Source organism: Anabrus simplex, chromosome 6 (assembly GCF_040414725.1).
Source record: "Anabrus simplex isolate iqAnaSimp1 chromosome 6, ASM4041472v1, whole genome shotgun sequence".
NCBI lineage: Eukaryota > Metazoa > Arthropoda > Insecta > Orthoptera > Tettigoniidae > Anabrus > Anabrus simplex.
Genome location: NC_090270.1, coordinates 55739514 through 55758340, shown reverse-complemented (window position 1 = coordinate 55758340; position 18827 = coordinate 55739514). Strand labels below are relative to the sequence as shown.

At 37.2% G+C, this 18827-nt stretch overlaps 1 protein-coding gene across 1 annotated transcript in view; it reads left to right on the top strand.

Moving 5' to 3' along the window:
* Window positions 1–18827, top strand: part of LOC136876088 (carboxylic ester hydrolase) — an 82067-nt gene that overhangs the window by 17308 nt on the left and 45932 nt on the right. The window contains exons 2-4 of the mRNA XM_067149743.2: window positions 404–547; window positions 5662–5821; window positions 10455–10640. Of these exons, the coding sequence (XP_067005844.2) occupies window positions 404–547; window positions 5662–5821; window positions 10455–10640 (490 nt within the window). The remainder of the gene's footprint in view (window positions 1–403; window positions 548–5661; window positions 5822–10454; window positions 10641–18827) is intronic.

The following is an 18827-nucleotide window of genomic DNA, read 5'->3' as shown; positions in this document are numbered from 1 at the left end:
TGCTCTTGGACCTCGATATGAGACTAAAGACATTTTCTTACAACCCCTTCGGAATACAGGGTGGTCTAGGGAGTGGTGATAGGGTTCAGAGATCTGGAAGTCAAGTAGGGATGACATAAAAATGTTAGTGTTGAACTGTAGAAGTACTGTAAAGAAAGGAATAGAATTAATTTTTAAGCTCTTTAATGGGACAGGAAGATAATGCTAGAAATCCTTAAGTTGTATTGAAAAAGTAGTCTCTTACTTAGCGTGGTTAAAATAATCCGTATAGCAGACTGTTACTGAGTGATGCCAGAAACAACATTGTCAGGAAGTCTGCAGGCATCATTAACAACTTATATATTGACATCAACAATTAAAATGACTTATTGGTATTGAAATTCATGAATGCTATTATTTTCAGAGTCCACAACCTCCTCCAAGCTGGAAAGGTGTGAGAGATGCAACCCAAGATTCACCTATGTGTACACAACGGGATGTCTACCTGAGACACGATTATGTGGAAGGTGAAGAAGACTGTTTGTACCTCAATGTCTATACACCACAGGTAATAATGCTCCCTTGTACTATTTCAACTGTTACCGGGCGAGTTGGCCGTGCGCGTAGAGGCGCGCGGCTGTGAGCTTGCATCCGGGAGATAGTAGGTTCGAATCCCACTATCGGCAGCCCTGAAAATGGTTTTCCGTGGTTTCCCATTTTCACACCAGGCAAATGCTGGGGCTGTACCTTAATTAAGGCCACGGCCGCTTCCTTCCAACTCCTAGGCCTTTCCTATCCCATCGTCGCCATAAGACCTTTCTGTGTCGGTGCGATGCAAAGCCCATAGCAAAAAAAAAAAAAAAAAAAAAAAAAATTCAACTGTTTGTGTTTGTATGTTGGAAGTGCATCATCATGATCTCCTGTAGTACACATGTACTGGAACTCTTCCAACATGAGGCATTCGGAATACAGGGTGGTCTAGGGAGTGGTGATAGGGTACAGAGATCTGGAAGTCAAGTAGGGATGACATAAAAATGTTAGTGTTGAACTGTAGAAGTACTGTAAAAAAAAAGGAATAGAATTAAGTAATTTAATATATAGGTACTTACCAGATATTGTAATAGGAGTTGAATCATGGCTGAGAAATGATATAATGGATGCAGAAATTTTCTCACGTAACTGGAGTGTGTATCATAGAAATACAATAGGAATGGTGGGAGGGGGAGTATTCATTCTGGTGAAAGAAGAATTTGTAAGGTATGAAAAAGTTAAAGGTAACAGACATGAAATTCTAGGTGTAAGGCTCATTTCTAAAGATAATAGGCAACTGAATGTCTTTGGAGTGTACAGACTGGGAAGGGGTAGCACTGACACGGATTCAGAATTATTTGATAAGATAATCAGCTATGTGGGAAACGACATGGAAAGGAAACTGATTGTAGTGGGAGATCTCAATTTACCAAATGTCTATTGGAAAGGAAATGCGAACGACAGGAAGCATGACCAACACATGGCAAATAAGCTAATATGGGAAGGACAGCTGATTCAGAAAGTGATGGAACCAACTAGAGGTAAAAATATCCTTGACGTGGTGCTGGTAAAACCAGATGAGCTCTATAGAGAAACTGAAGTAATAGATGGTATTAGTGATCATGAAGCTGTTTTTGTTGTATTTACAAAAAGTGATAGAAAGGAAGGTCTTAAAAGCAGGACTATTAGGCAGTACCATATGGCTGATAAAACAGGCATGAGGCAGTTTTTCAAAAGTAACTATGATGGGTGGAAAATGGTAAACAAAAATGTAAACAGACTCTGGGATGGGTTTAAAGCAATTGTTGAGGAAGGTTTGTACCTTTAAAGGTGGTAAGGAATGGTAAAGACCCACCTTATTATAATATAGAAATGAAGAGTCTAAGAAGGAGGTGCAGATTGGAAAGAAATAGAGTTAGAAATGGCTGTAGAAGTAAGGAGACATTGAAGGAACTTACTAGGAAATTGAATCTAGTGAAGAAGGCAGCTGAGAATAACATGATGGGAAGCATAATTGCCAGTCATACAAATTTTAGTGAAAAATGGAATGGTATTTTTATGTTCTTACAGGCAGAAACAGGTTCCAAGAAGGACATTCCAGAAATCATTAATGAACAAGGGGAGTGTGTGTATGATGAATGATTTCAAAGAAATTGGAAATTTATTGAACATCTCCCTTGGTAAGTTATTCCAATCCCTAACTCCCCTTCCTATAAACAAATATTCGCCCCACTTTGTCCTCTTGAATTCCAACTTTATCTTCATATTGTGATCTTTCCTACTTTTAAAGACACCGCTCAAACTTGTTAGTCTAATGCCATTCCACACCATCTCTCCACTGAGAGCTCAGAACATACCACTTATAAAGATGTTGATTCTCATAGGGAACCTGAAATATTTGTTCCAAATGAGTAAATTTATAATACCTACATAGTTGGTCCGTTATTGTACGTTATAAATTTTCCAGCTAACTCATTTCTGGTTGCCAGCGTTTCGCCCCATTGTGTTAAGTTGGACTCATCAGTTGGTAAATAGCATACCTACCAAGTCGCATGTCTAGTGCATACCATGGAAGCCACTGCGTAGGCTACTTGGAGCCACCAGCAGTGCCAATGCACTATTGAATTGAATTGAATTGAATTGAATTGAATTGAATTTATTGATCATGATTTACATGCCACTGAGACTGAAAAGCCCCTTTATGCAGCGTCTTCTTATAATACAATGCAGATTTATGAAAACAGTAACTACATTTTTATAATATTAAAGTATTAAACTAAACAAGAAACTTAAAAAAAAATGAAAATACAGATACCACATCCAGTAAGGTTAAGACATACATTATATAATAAGTAAGAAAGTAAATCATTAAGCCCTTCTGTTATTCTGGACTACATGGGTTTAACTATGAGAGACTTTGTCCCATTTTCAAAAATTGATGCCTTCCTGGCCATCAGATGATAAAGATGTTGATTCCCACAGGGAACCTGAAATATTTGTTCCAAATATAATACCAATATAGTATTTATAATTTATAATGTGGTAGTTGAAGGTGCTCAAATACGCCAGTCTTGTGTTGGTAGATTTACTCGCACATAAAAGAACACCTGCGGGACTAAATTCCAGCACATCGGTGTCTTCAAAATCCATAAAAATACAGTAGTTACTGGGCCATAAAACAAATAACATTATTAAATCATAATAATAATTATTATTAAATCATAAAGAATATGTTTGGAGGTCTGAAATAGTGAAAAGGAAGGTAAATGGTTTGTAGTTTATTTATTGTTCAAGAGATGGCAGTATATTTTCTTATTTTCTTTCTTTGCGGAAAAGAAGTGCAACATTAAATCTCATGGTTTGGAACTGTTGAAGTCTGACAAAAGAATTATTGAAATTAATCTGCTAACGATGTGTGGGGATTCGGAATAACTTTGTGGATCAGAATTAATTCACTGAACTACAATTGAAGGCCACTGACTTAGAAAAGGAGCAATTCAATATCCCTACACACTGCATAGATATATTCGGCCAAGCAGAGGAGGGGTGGCTGCGGCTCTGCCGTGGGTCTACACCTCTGCATTTGGGAGACGGAGAGGGGCTAGTTCCCCACCGTCGATTGTTCCAAGAATGGCTTTTCATGATTATCTGTTCTCCTGCATTAAGGCGAATGCCGGGGCAGTTCCTAGTGTAGGCCACGGCCGCTAGCTTCCTCCCCTTCTCCAAACATCTCCTTCACCACATCACATCTCCCTGGCCTCAGAGACGGTGTCACAGTCTAGGATGCTTGCCATCCCCTTCAGGGATGGAATGAAAATGTTCTTAGTAGTAGTAGTAGTAGTAGTAGTAGTAGTTATATTCAAAAGAATGTATCATTACTATAAATACACTCACTGGCAAAAGAAGCAGAACACTAAATACTTCAGATAAAATTTAATGTTAGCCCATTTGAATCATGGTAAAAATAAAATATATTGACATTACAATAATATGGCAATATATCATAAGTTAATTAGCCAATTTGAGAAGCTTCAGTGCAATAATTGATAAAGATTGTTGTTTGTGACAATCACAACAGTCCAACAACAGGAATTTGGAAATGTTGAAACCTGGAGCTCTGCACAGTTTCATATGCAGTCCATTTGTACATATGTTTTCGACACATTTCCATTGCCTTAGTAACGTGTATTACCACCTCTAGCCTCAGTTACAGCTGTGATTTGATCAGGCATGCTCAGGATGCAATCTCAAATATTCTCTTGTGGTATGAGCTCCCATTCTGCTTGGAGCACAGCCCGAAGTTGAGTCAGTGTGTCGGGAACGACTCCTAGCATGTCTCCCAAGTATATCCCGGACATGCTCTATCGGGTTTAGGTCGGGACTACGAGCAGGCCACACCATGCTCTCAGTTCCAACTTCATCCAGGTACTCACGTACACAAACAGCAAAGTGTGGGCAAGCATTGTCATGCATCAGGATAAAGTTCTCGCCAGTGACAGGTGCAAAAGGCCATGATCCACTAAAATCTCCTCAATGTATCGGTGGCCTGTCCGACTTCCATTCTCGACAAACACAAGCTCCGTGTGTGCATCAGTGGTAATCTCATCCCAGACCATCACATAGCCTCCATTGAGTGGTTTCCGTGCAGCGAAAGTACAGGTTGAATAACATTCCCTATACCTTCTCCATGTTCTCTCCGTTCTGTCCGGTGCCCTCAGACAGAATCTGGATTCATCTGTGAACAGCACTGAGCTCCACTGCCCCACAGTCCAGTTTTGATGGGCATGGGCGTTGGCGAATTGCATCCGATAGGCGTGATTCTCACGTGTAAGCAAAGTCCTGTGATGGGCCTCTTGGACTTGAAATCTGTTTCATACAACCTCCTTCTTCCTGTCCTTTTGCTGATTTTCATGCCTGTACTTGCTGCAAATGATTTCTGGCCTCCACAGCTGTTGTGTGTCAATCACGAAGAACTTGCATTATGAGAAAGCGATCATTGTGCTCAGTAGAGCTTCTCCTATGACCAGAACTTGGCCTCCTGGCGTAGGTATTGTCCTCTCTTTATCTTTTAACACTTCTGTACACGTTAGAACAAGACGTGCCTGTAATGTCGGCTACGTAGCTAATACTGTGCCCATCCTCCACTAATGCTACGGCCTTTGCTGCATTTTCAGGTGAAAGAGCCATTATGAACTGACTTAGAAGTGAGACTAACTGTTGTAGACAAGCCATAATGTCCAAAAAAATAAGCAGTACAAGATTTCATAGCAATAAACCTTAAGACAGCTGTTTGTGGTTATTCTTGTCAAAAAGGCGAGAAATGGCAGAATTGGTGCTGTGATTATCATGATCAGTTATGTTTATCAATTATTGTGCTGAAACTTCTCAAATGGGCTAGTTAACTTATAATACATTGCCATATTGTTGTAATGCCATAACATTTAATTTATACAAGGTTTCAAATGGACTAAGATGAAATTTTGTCTGAAATACGTAGTGTTCCGCTTTTTTTATTGCTGGTGAATATATGTATTAAAGATGTCAGTTAAAAGAAGCCATATTCATAAAAGAATCCACAGTTCACTTGTTCTCTTTTTTAATGATTTTTAAGTTAGATGTGGCATGTTTTAAATATTCCTTAACAACTTTTAGCTTCCCAATGGCAGTGATAACCCAGAAATTGATGTCATGGTTTGGATCCATGGAGGGGGCTGGATGACTGGAGCAGGAACCAGCAAGTTATATGGACCACAGTTCCTGCTGGACCAAAATATTGTCCTTGTAACATTCAACTATCGTCTTGGACCTTTGGGTAAAGTATATTTTTTTATCCCTTTAACTGACATAGCCATACTTTCATAGGTTATGATCTTCATTTCCATGTTGACGTTTAACTAATAAGATAGCTGCCTCTGTGGATCCGTGGTAGAGTGTTGGCCTCCGAATCCCAAGATAGCGGGTTCAAACCCGGCAGAGGTAGTCGGATTTTTGAAGGGCGGAAAAAAGTCCATTCGACACTCCATGTCGTACGATGTCGGCATGTAAAAGATCTCTGGTGATACATTTGGTATTTACCTGACAAAATTAATTAAATCTCAGCCATAGACGCCCAAGAGAGATCCGGTTTACTCTGTCTGCCATCTAGCGGACCTAGAGTAAAATGGAACGTCGAAATTGACGAGCAGACAGCCAGATGGCGTCAAATCGAAATGTCTGCACATGGTAGCTGAGGCCATACGATTATTATTACTAATAAGATAGAGTTTGAGGGATGTTCCACTATTCAATACATTGTAAAAATATATTAAATTATAAGAAGACCAATTTCGACTCTCTTGGAGTCATCATCAGTTCTTGGTGAAAATCAAATCAAGGGGAATCTGATAACAATCATCGGTATCAGGAGCATTCTGACTTTCTTTAATGTTTTGTAACATTCTAAGTCCACTTATGTATGCCTATAGTAATTCCTTGAGGAATTTTAATCCCATTAAAAAGGTAATAATCACTACCATTAGCCATTTTAAATCCATTTATATTATGGGAATACTTACTACATTCTAATTCCATTTGTTGGTCCATTGATGTTGTGTAAGTTCTTAAAGCATTCTGCTAAACATTATGCTAAGTAAACAAGACATCTTTCATCAGGACTTAAAATCTTCATCATACTCTACCAGATGTCCCCATTTTCTGAGGACGTTAATGAATTTTGCTTATTGCCCTTGGAGGAAATTTGTCCCTGGATTGAATACTTGTCTCCAGAAATTCCTGTATTTTCAGTGTTCCTTAATAGTATGGATTTACATGAACAGTAACATCCTATGACTTTTTAACTCATCATTTTATACAACAGTAATATTTAAGGTTTCCCTTTGGTGAGCTTCTCTGGTTGTGATCTCTCTGGTGTACTCCTCGCACTAATGTGCAATCTGCTGTTCTGGACATAAGTGAATGTCAGTTCTGCAATGTGTAAATTTGGTATAGTTTGCACCAGTTCTCACTGTCTGTAAGCACATGGTACACCGGTATGGTGATGAATGTTGTCAGAGCAGTTTATACCGTTTGCAAATGTCTAAAATATGTAAGTGTTTTGGAAGTGTTTCAATGTGGAAGAAGTTCCCTTTGTCCGTTGAGGTCTTAATGAATCTACTACTGTTTGTTCTTTATGCCAAACAACTTTCATTGTAGGGTATGATGGGAAAACCTCTGTTGGGAGCAGAAGAACATAAAATTGCTTTGAGTCTTAAACGTGGTAACATAAAATAAGCAGAATGAGTATATTCATTCTAAATATGAATGGAACATTGTAACCAAATGGAGAACTGCAGAATACAAAAGCAGTTTATACCTGTATTTAAATCTGTTCCTAGAAAGCTTGAAAAAATCTAGTTTGCTTATCATGCTTACACAAGGTCTTATTCGATAAAGGGATAATGTACTTTATAATAAGGAAAAGAAAATTCAGTGCATTAATTGGTGGTGCAACATTTGTGCACACTTCTGTGTACTAAACTACATGTAGGGTTTATTAGACTGCAAGGAACAAACAATCAATATATGAGGTCATACATAGAAAGCATTCTTTCTGATTATATTTGACACATTTGTAGAATTACTAGCTGATTTAATAGAAGGCAGTTTGGGTTTAGGAGAGGTTATTCCAATAAGGCTCAACTTGTAGGATTTCAACAAGATATAGTGGATATTTTAGATTCAGGAGCCTGGTCTAAAAAGCCAAGAATTACAGCAGAAGGGATTCGTTGTGCTGACCACACGACACGAATTGAGTGGAATTCAGGCCTTCGGGCTGAACAGTGGTCGCTTGATAGACTATGGCCCTTCGGGGCTGTTGCACCATGGGGAAAGGTCAAATGGACTGTTTCACAATTGACCTCTCCAGGCTTTTGATAGGGTAGATCATGGGAGATTACTGATGAAAATGTGGACTACTGGACAAGACAAATTAGTGATTGAATGAGTAGCTAAATTTCTTAAAATGAATTGTTGTGATATTTCTTGTCATGAAATTAATTATGAGTCGGTCCAATATTTATGGCAGTGCTGAATTTTCTATAGTACTTGCAAAGTGTTTGTAATATTGTTGAATTATTTGAGCTTCCTGGGGAGTGTTCGTACAACAGTTCATTATAAATAACAGACTAAAATGTCTTAACCACCTACATATCTATGCTGTCAGAAACTATGATTACATTCAAAGTCACCATCTTACTGAACAGTGGATAAATACAGCTGATGCATATAAAACCATCCAATGTTTAAGGAAACATCTGAGAGGTCAAGAATATGTAAATTAGTGACCTTACCTGCAAAAAGAAAGAGGAGTGGAATTGATCTGCGATGTAACCGCTGCAATTTCTTGGGTGGTAAAAACAGGCCTCTCTTGCTCTAAATGGAGAGACATATTAAATATGACAGCTATGGTTGCACCAGTATGTTCTCATCCTGGGCACTTATCCGGTGCAGACTATTGCAGACACTGTTGTAGCGAGTATAAAACCCTTCTACATATACTGGGTAAGTGTCTGAGAGGAGAGCTTCTGAAAATCTTTGAGCCAAAGACTAGGAGTTTAAAATGAAGTTCACTGCCTAGCAGACAATGCGAGCTATCACCATACTGACATTATTGCAATCAACCAATCACAATCTATGGCGGAAATTATTGATTCAACAGTTTGTTCCGAAGGGTCACCTGTGCAATCAGCTGAGATTGATAGAGAGAAGAGGGGCAGGTATGAGCCAGCCATAGATCTCAGAGAATTAGAGTAGGCAAAGCTTTATCTGACCCTGTAATAATCAAGAGGGGAATTCCTCAAGACAGTATTATTGGACCTTTATATTTTCTATGAGCAAAGAAGTGGAATCAGAGATACAACTTTTTGCAGATGATGTTCTTCTGCATAGAGTAATAAATAAGTTACAAGATTGTAAGCAACAGCAAAATGACCTTGATAATATTGTGAGATGGACAGTAGACAATGGTATGATGATAAACGGGGTTAAAAGTCAGGTTGTGAGTTTCACAAATAGGAAATATCCTCTCAGTTTTAATTAATGCATTGATAGGGTGAAAGTTCCTTATGTTGATTATTGTAAGTACCTATGCATTAATATAAGGAAAGATCTTCATTGGGGTAATCACATAAATAGGATTGTAAATAAAGGGTACAGATCTCTGCACATGGTTGTGAGGGTATTGAGGGGTTGTAGTAAGGCTGTAAAGGAAAGGGCATATACCGTCGCGGGTAAGACCCCAAATAGAGTATGGTTCCAACATATGGGAACCTCACCAGGATTACAGTACTTGATTCAAGAACTGGAAAATATCCAAAGAAAAGCAGCATGATTTGTTCTGGGTGATTTCCAACAAAAGAGTAGTGTTACAAAAATGTTGCAAAGTTTGGGCTGGGAAGACTTGGGAGCAAGGAGACAAGGTATGTTATAATTATGAAACATGTTAGGTTTATGGACCACCCAATCAATAGACATCACTATACAGGTATCAATACGGATCTGTATGATGAAGTTCGTAAATTGTACTAAGTGGTATGTTCTGAGCTGTCAGTGGAGTGGTGGCATGGAATGACATTAGTAGACGAATGAGTTTGAGTGGTGTCCTTAAGTAGGAAAGATCACAATATGAAGATAAAGTTGGAATTCAAGAGGACAATTTGGGGCAAATATTCACTTATAGGAAGGAGAGTTAGGGATTGGAATAACTTACCAATAGTGATGTTCAATAAATTTCTAATTTCTTTGCAATCATTTGAAAAGGCTAGGAAAACAACAGATACGGTAGGAAATCTGCTATCTGAGCAACTGCCCTAAATTCAGATCAGTAGTTACTGATTCTGTGTCATTATGAAATAAAATAATACTTTATGTTTAGGTTCATCCCATGACAAGACCTGCCATAAGGCCGAATACCTGGATGATTATTACATTATATACAACAAAATGTCATGCATTACAGTACTTTTTAGAAGATGATTTTTATAGAAACCTATAAAATGAAGCTGAAAATTAGTTGAGGCCACTCCAGTCATCTTCAATACATTCCGCAATGGAGAACCATGGATTTACCAACAGCCATTTATAAAGATACTACTTGAAAATTTTTAATGGACATTGACAGAATTCTTGGCTTAATTTTTTATAAAGGAATATACATAAGATACCGACATTTGGGAGTTTTCCTTAACCTACACACGGTACATCAAGATAATAGGACGACCTGGTATTCTGGATATGTTTTCCTATGTTTGCTCCTATTTTTCTACAGTATACATGATTTTACAGTCAGGCATACATAATCAAATAAATGCTTGGTCTCTTCTAAAGTTAAATAACTTTATTCTTTAATATTGTAATTTTCTGAGTATACTGTGCTCTCAGTAACTTTCTTGTCTTTGTTCTGTTGACAGGGTTCTTGAGTACAGGAGATGCTGTTTGTCCTGGTAATAATGGACTGAAGGATCAAGTGGCTGCACTTCGCTGGGTTCAGGAGAATATCGCAGTGTTTGGGGGTAACCCTAACAGTGTAACAATATTTGGAGAAAGTGCTGGAGGAGCTAGTGTACACTACCATATGATGTCACCCATGAGTAAAGGTAAGATACCAGATTCCTTCTGAGTGGCTATATGTTGTGATAGTGTCTTAGTATGAAGCTACCCTGTTTTAGTCACAAGCTACTCTGTTTTGGTCAATCGATCAATCACTACTGATCTGCATTTAGGGTAGTCGCCCAGGTGGCAGATTCCCTACCTGTTGTTTTCCTAGCCTTTTCTTGAATGATTTCAAAGAAATTGGAAATTTAATGAACATCTCCCTTGGTAAGTTATTCCAGTCCTTAACTCCTCTTCCTATAAACAAATATTTATCCCAATTTGTCCTCTTGAATTCCAACTTTATCTTCATATTGTGATCTTTCCTACTTTTAAAGATGCTACTCAAACTTATTCTTCTACTAATGTCATTCCATGCGATCTCTCCACTGACAGCTTGGAACATACCACTTACAAGTGGCTATTCTCATTTTGATCCGTATTGAAGATGACCTATATCACAAATATTACAACAATATTTATTAAACCACCTATTCAATACATTCCACTATTTTATGTGGTTAAAATTTTATATAATATTTAAAAGTTTTAAGGTACATATTCCACCCTTTTTTATGGGCATCATCAGCCTAACTCAATCTAAGTTATTGGTTGTGGAACCTATCTAATCTTATAAAATGTAGAATAAAAGTGTTGAACCATGATCTCTTAAAATATTGTACAAAAACATATAAAACAAGGACAATGCGCAGAAAGTTTTGTTAAATATACTGAGAAATGACAGTTTTAAAGACTATAACATGGTCAATCTTGAATGTGTGAGCATCTAAATCCAAAATGGATTTTCTTCTTCTTATACATCACTAGGACTTTGACAGCCTTGAGTGTGAAAGTACATTCTTCTTAGGGTGACATTTGATCCACTCCCATTAACATGAGTTCAAGATAGCAAGACAAATGTCAAATATATTATCTGCGCACCTTTTCTGGATACATTCCCTAGTGCTGAATTGGTCGACCTCGGCAATCTTCGAGATTCGTACTGGCAACCTTTGAAACACAAATTATGAATCGCTTATGCATCGCTGTGCGACATCTGGCGTACACTTCGTGTACTAGTACTGTTGTTATTTACCAGCAAAGCCAAACTATAGAATTCACTTCAGGAATAAGATTCGCATCGAGAAATGTTATATAATGTTATATAAAGTGTGTGTGACACAGTTGTTGGCTTAAGATAACAAAGGTTTAGCAAAATTCATATCGATCGATCATATTATCGATTCAATTCAGATTTCATTACCGTTCAGTTGGCAGTACTACTGGAACCGGAACTGCTCCCTCCTTACTCCTCATAACCGAACACAAAAATATCGATGAAAAGTGTGCAGATAATATTTAAAACTGAAGTATGGCCATATCAAGCGTGTTCAAAAATATATATACGGCTGAGAAATCAGAAAGTCATAGAAAAATGTATGGGACTTCTTGTTGGAGATGTTGTTAAGGATAAAATGTTGAGGTGTCAAAACTAGTTGATGCCACTGCTATGGTATGATGGTAATCAACTGGTTCTAAAAGACGGTCAAGTGGGTGTAATTATCCCTGTTGAATTATTTAATCGAGTAAGTGATTGTATTTTATCTGAAACAAAAATGTTAAGGAGGACTAGTTAGACAGGTGTTGTACCTCAGTTTTCCCATAAGTCAATACACCTAAGGCGGTACTTACTCATACGGAGCATGTTAAGTATGTCAGACTGTTCCAGCAGTGCTAGCTTGACTGACCTTTCTACTTCTAGTGTTATATCGATCTGGCAAAGGCAGTGAAGGACATGGAAGGGGAAAGGAGTGGACGGGTCTTTGCGGACATGTGTTGTTGTTGGAGGGGGGCTTCTGGGAGTAGTATCGGCGGGCCTAGTGTTTGGCAAGGTGGTAGGAGCTTTGGAACAAGAAGTTCTAAAAATCTCCGGAATTTTATTATGTTTCAAATTTACAATACCTAATAACTTGGGAGTTAGTCCATATAAAGGATTTTTTTACCTCAGTGGCATCATTAAGATTGTGATCTTTGTTACAGGCCTGGTCTAAAAAAATGTACAAACTTTCTAGTTCATTCATAAGTTTTCCTTTACCTATACATTTTATAATACATAGTGAGATCCTTCTCAATAGATGTAAACTGGTGTCCCGCTTCTCTCATGTGTGAGCTCATCGCTGAGTACTTGTTATGTTTGAAGGCATTGTAATGTTCCATATATCTCGTATAGAAGCTCCGTTCAGTTTGGCCAACATATGAAATCCACACTGAGTGCAAGTTAGTCTGTAAATACCAGATCCTGAATAATGGCTATTTTTGTAATGACCTTATTACGAATAAAAAATATACTTTGATTTGTATTCACTGTTCTGAAGGCAATATTAATATTATGTTTCTTTAGTGTCTTCGCATTCTGATGGATGGCTGAGTTATTGTAAGTAAACGTGGCGAAACTAGTTTTTTTAGGTTTATCCAGAATGAGATTCATGCACAATTTATATTTCACTTTATTAATTAACCTTTTAATCATTTCAACTTTGAACCCATTAAATTTAGCCAGGTTCCTTATATAGTTTAATTCAATTTTTAAGTTGTGAGGGGAGAGTGGGATTATCAGAGCTCTGTGTATTAAACTATAAAATGATGTCTGTTTATGGGAATTGGGATATAAAGAGGAATTATTTATGGTTATAGGGGATTGTGTGGGTTTCCTAAAGATTTGAAATTAAAAAGTGTAATTAACGCGTGTGATCGTTATATCTAGAAAAATTAAGTAATGTTTAACCTCATCCTCCTTAGTGAACTTAACATTAGGGTCAATTTTATTTAAACTCTCCAGAACTTCGTTGCTATTAGTAACATTTTTGTCAATAACCACGAAAGTATCATCCACAAATCTCAGCTACAAGCATATGTCTTTTATTTGTGCTTTGATTTTTGTATGCTCTATTGAATCCATATAAATATCAGCTAAGATGCCGGATAAAGAGTCACTCATGGCTGAGCCATTTTGCTGGTAAATCTGGCCATTAAAGGAGAAAGAGTTGTTATTTAATACAAAATTCAAGATCTTCATAAATTCATCAATTTCCAGCTTACTCAGGCCACTATGTTTTGAGATATTGTCATTGATGATAGATCCATTTTGGATTTAGATGTTCACACATTCAAGATTGACCATGTTATAGTCTTTAAAACTCTTATTTCTCAGTATACTTAACAAAAAATTCTGTAGATTGTCCTTGTTTAAGATGTTTTTGTACAGTATTTTAAGAGATCATTTATTCAATATTTTTATTCTACATTTTATAAGATTAGATAGGTTCAACAACCATAACTTTAAGATTGAGTTAGGCTGATGATGCCCATAAAAAAGGGTGAAACATGTACCTTAAGACTTTTTAATATTATGTAATATTTTAACCACATAAAATAGTGGAATATATTGAATAGGTGGTTTAATAAATATTCTTGTAATACTTGTGATATACAGTACATACCACTTAGTCGAGCAGCTCGTCTTCTTCCTCCCAAGTCTTCCCATTGCAAAATTTGCAACATTTTTGTAACATTACTCTTTTGTCGGAAATCACCCAGAACACATCGAGCTGCTTTTCTTTGATTTTTTTTCCAGTTCTTGAATCAAGTAATCCTGATTAGGGTCCCATACACTGGAACCATACTCTATTTGGGGTATTACCAGAGACTTGTATGCCCTCTCCTTTACATCCTTACTACAACCCCTAAAATCCCTCATAACCATGTGCAGAGATCTGTAACCTTTACTTACAATCTCATTTATGTGATTACTCCAATGAAAATCTTTCCTTATATAACACCTAGGTACTAGGAATTTTCACCCCATCAATGTAGTAATTAAAACAGAGGACGTTTCCTGCTTGTGGAACTCCCAACCTGACTTTTAAACAGGTTTATCACCATACCATTGCGTGCTGTCCATCTCACAACATTATCGAGGTCATTTTGCAGTTGCTCATAATTTGTAACTTATTTATTACTCTATACAGAGTAACATCATTTGCAATAAGCCTTATCTCTGATTCCACTTCTTTTCTTGTATCATTTATATATATAAGAAAACTTAAAGGTCCAATAATACTGCCTTGGGGAATTCCCCTCTTAATTATTACAGGGTCAGATAAACCTTCATCTACTCTGATTCTCTGAGATCTATTTTCTAGAAATATAGCCACCAATTCAGTCACTCTTTTGTCTAGTCCACTTGCACTCATTTTTGCCAATAGTCTCCCATGATCTACCCTATCAAATGACTTAGACAGGTCAATCACGATACAGTCCATTTGATTTCCTGCATCCAAGATATCTGCTATATCTTGCTGGAATCCTACAAGTTGAGCTTCAGTGGAATAACCTTTCCTAAACCCGAACTGCCTTCTATCAAACCAGTTATTAATTTCACAAATAATCAGAAAGAATGCTTTCCCAAAGTTTACATGGCACACATGTCAAGCTGACTGACCTGTAATTTTCAGCTTTATGTCTATCACCATTTCTTTTGTACACAGGGGCTACTATAGCAGCTCTCCATTCATTTGGTATAGCTCCTTCATGCAAACAATAATCAAATAAGTACTTCAGATATGGTACTATATCCCACCCCATTGTCTTTAATATATCACCAGAAATCTTATCATTTCCAGCCGCTTTTCCTTTTTTTCAACTTTTGTATCTTATTGTAAATGTCATTGTTATCAAGGTAAATTTTAATACTTCTTTAGCATTAGTCACCTCCTCTATCTGGACATTATCCTTGTAACCAACAATCTTTACATACTGCTGACTGAATACTTCTGCCTTTTGAAGATCCTCGCATACACACTCCCCTGTTCATCAATGATTCCTGGAATGTCCTTCTTGGAACCTGTTTCTGCCTTAAAATATGTATACATACACTTCCATTTTTTACTAAAATTTGTATGACTGCCAATTGTGCTTGTCATCATGTTATCCCTAGCTGACTTCTTTGCTAGATTCAATTTCCTTGTAAGTTCCTTCAATTTCTCATTATTTCCACAGCCATTTCTACCTCTATTCTTTTCCTATCTGCACCTCTTTCTTAGTCTCTTTATTTCTCTGCTATAATAAAGTGGTTCCTTGCCACCTTTAAAGGTACAAACCTGTTTTCACATTCCTCAACAATTGCTTTAAACCCATCCCAGAGTCTGTTTACATTTTTATTTATCGTTTTCCACCAATCATAGTTACTTCTTAAAACCTGCCTCATGCCTGCTTTATCAGCCATATGGTACTGCCTAATAGTCCTACTTTTAAGACCTTCCTTTCTATCACATTTATTTTTAACTATGACAAAAACAGCTTCGTGATCACTAATACCATCAATTACTTTGTTTTCTCTATAGAGCTCATCTGGTTTTACCAGCACCACATCCAGTATACTGCATTCTTCTCTCTAGTTAGTTGCATCACTTTCTGTATCAGCTGTCCTTCCTAAATTAGCTTATTTGCCATTTGTTGGTCATGCTTCCTGTTGTTCGCATTACCTTCCCAATTGACATTTGGTAAATTCAGATCTCCCACTATAATTACATTCCTTTCTATGTTGTTTCCCACATAGCCAATTATCTTATCAAATAATTCTGAATCAGCAGATGCAGGATGTTCCAATTCCTTTTGTATCACAATTGAAGAATCTTGGTGTTATCATGGATGAACGCATGACTTGGTCTGCACATGTCTTACATATCTGTCAAGAAGTTTACTCAGCTTTACATTTTTTAATATAAATATAAACATAAGAAATTAATTGAAGCCCTTGTAATGCCACATTTTGACCATTGTGATGTTGTTTTCAATGACGTCAGGCCGCAATTTTCCCTAAGGATACAGCGCGCTCAAAATGCATGTGTGAGATATATATATATATATATATATATATATATATATATATATATATATATATATATGCAATTTAAGAAAATATGACCACGTGTCACCATCTAATTAGTGGTCGCGACTCCATGTTCGTCGTAACCATCATACTTTGTCTCTCCTCCATCGAGTTCTTACTACATCTTCCCCATCTTACCTTTCTTCACGTTTCCATTACTTCTCAAATGTTCATGACAGACATACAAGGGCTCAAACATCCAACCTGCTCATCATCCCTCACCATCGAACTGCCGCATATAACAGCTCATTTTCAGTGTTTGCCGCACGTGAATGGAATCGTTTACCGGACAACGTCAAAGGAATACCAACTACAGTGTCATTTAAGAGAGCGTTAAGAGGTACAACAGGATGCGAGTGACCTGTGAATTTCTGGCCTTTCAGTGATCGTGCTACTACAATATCATTACTAGCTATTATTATTATTATTATTATTATTATTATTATTATTATTATTATTATTATTATTGCTGTTGTATGTATGTCCTACTGTGGTGGAATTTTATTTCAGTTGTATTTTGATTGTGTTTTAATTGTGTCTTCTAGTATTAATTACGGTAGTATTACTTATGACTTTAATGTATACTAAAAGGCAAACTCGTGTCCTCATCCTGAGGTGGTGCAGCTCTTTTCAGGCACACCTCCATTGGAGGTGAGCTGCATGTACCATTTCAACCACATACCAGCCCTCCTGCCATTCTTAAATTTCTGGCAGTACCGGGAATCGAACCCGGGCCCCTGAGGATGGCAGCTAATAACACTAACCGTTACACTATGGAGGCGGACAATGTATACTAATTGGTTTAGTGTAAGAGAAGGCCCAATGGCCTTAACTACACCAATAAAGACATTTATCTATCTATCTATCTATCTATCTATCTATCTATCTATCTATCTATCTATCTATCTATCTATCTACATTTCCCTTTCCTACCTTTTGCCTTCCTCCTACTTCCATACATCTCAGCAACAGTTCCCTGTTCTTCATCTTCCCTCGGTTGTTCTACCTGCAGTGACTCGTACCGATTACTCACAGACATCTGTCCTAAATTCTGATGCTGAATAGAGCCCCTAGCCTGGAATCTCCTTCCCCTTAGAACATTCGACCACCTGTCCTCTACAATTCCCCCTTTCCTTCCCATCCCTCTTTAATACCTATTGTATCCTGTACATTGTTTGAGGGAGGCCTACTTTCCTTCCTGTCTTCTGAGAGAATCCTAATTATCTCTCTCAAACTCTCCAACTCCTCCCTCATACTCCTTAATGCCTGGCCGCACACACAGTTCCTACACTTGCACTCCTTAACCATTCTTTATGGAATAATGAGTGGAAAAGGGAAAATAAATAACTTATTATGAGCAAAAAGATGAAAGGAAGGAATTATTGTCTAGGATAGTACACACAGATCACACGACAATAAGGTAATTTATATAGTACTATACTACAATACTACTTAGTCATAATATATTTTTATCCTGCAACACCCTAACAGGATAAAAACTGCCGTTAATTACTGAATACTGAAAGGAATGGAAGATAGGAAAAACTAGAAAGGTTCCACCTTTTCAATACAAAAATGTTATAGGTTTATTTATAACATGTATTTGCACTTGGGACTAGTTTCGACGCTGTGTTGGCGTCATCATCAGCCAAAAAATGGGAAAATAGGCCAGTGTGTAGGCATTCATATTACACAAGGTGTTACATTAAACAATACAAATCTTGCAAGGAGATAAAAACATGGATGGAGGCCTCCAAACTCGTAGTTGAATCAGAAGTTGCTATCAGCAAAATGCCACATGAACTACAAGACGAACTCAGAATGGATGTAAAAAAACAATTAAACAAAAGTTTTTTCTCAAATAATCGCACTGCGACCCCTATCACCAAAATCAATAAAGATTCCCTTACTGAAAGAAAACAAATTCTCAATCTTAAAAAGAAAGTCAAAGACAACCACCTCATCATTACAAAGGCCGACAAAGGCAATACAACAGTCATTATGGATAAAACAGATTACATTCAAAAAACCAAAACTTTCTTAGATAATGACTCCTTTTCGATAGTTAAGAAGGACCCAACACAATCAATTCAAAGGCAACTGAAACAAATTCTAAAAAGCACATCTTTTCTCCTCACTGAGCAAGAAAAACAAAAGTTAATTACCATGAACCCAGGCCTACCAACAGCTAAAGCACTACCCAAAATCCACAAAACCGGTGTCCCTATTCGACCCATAATAA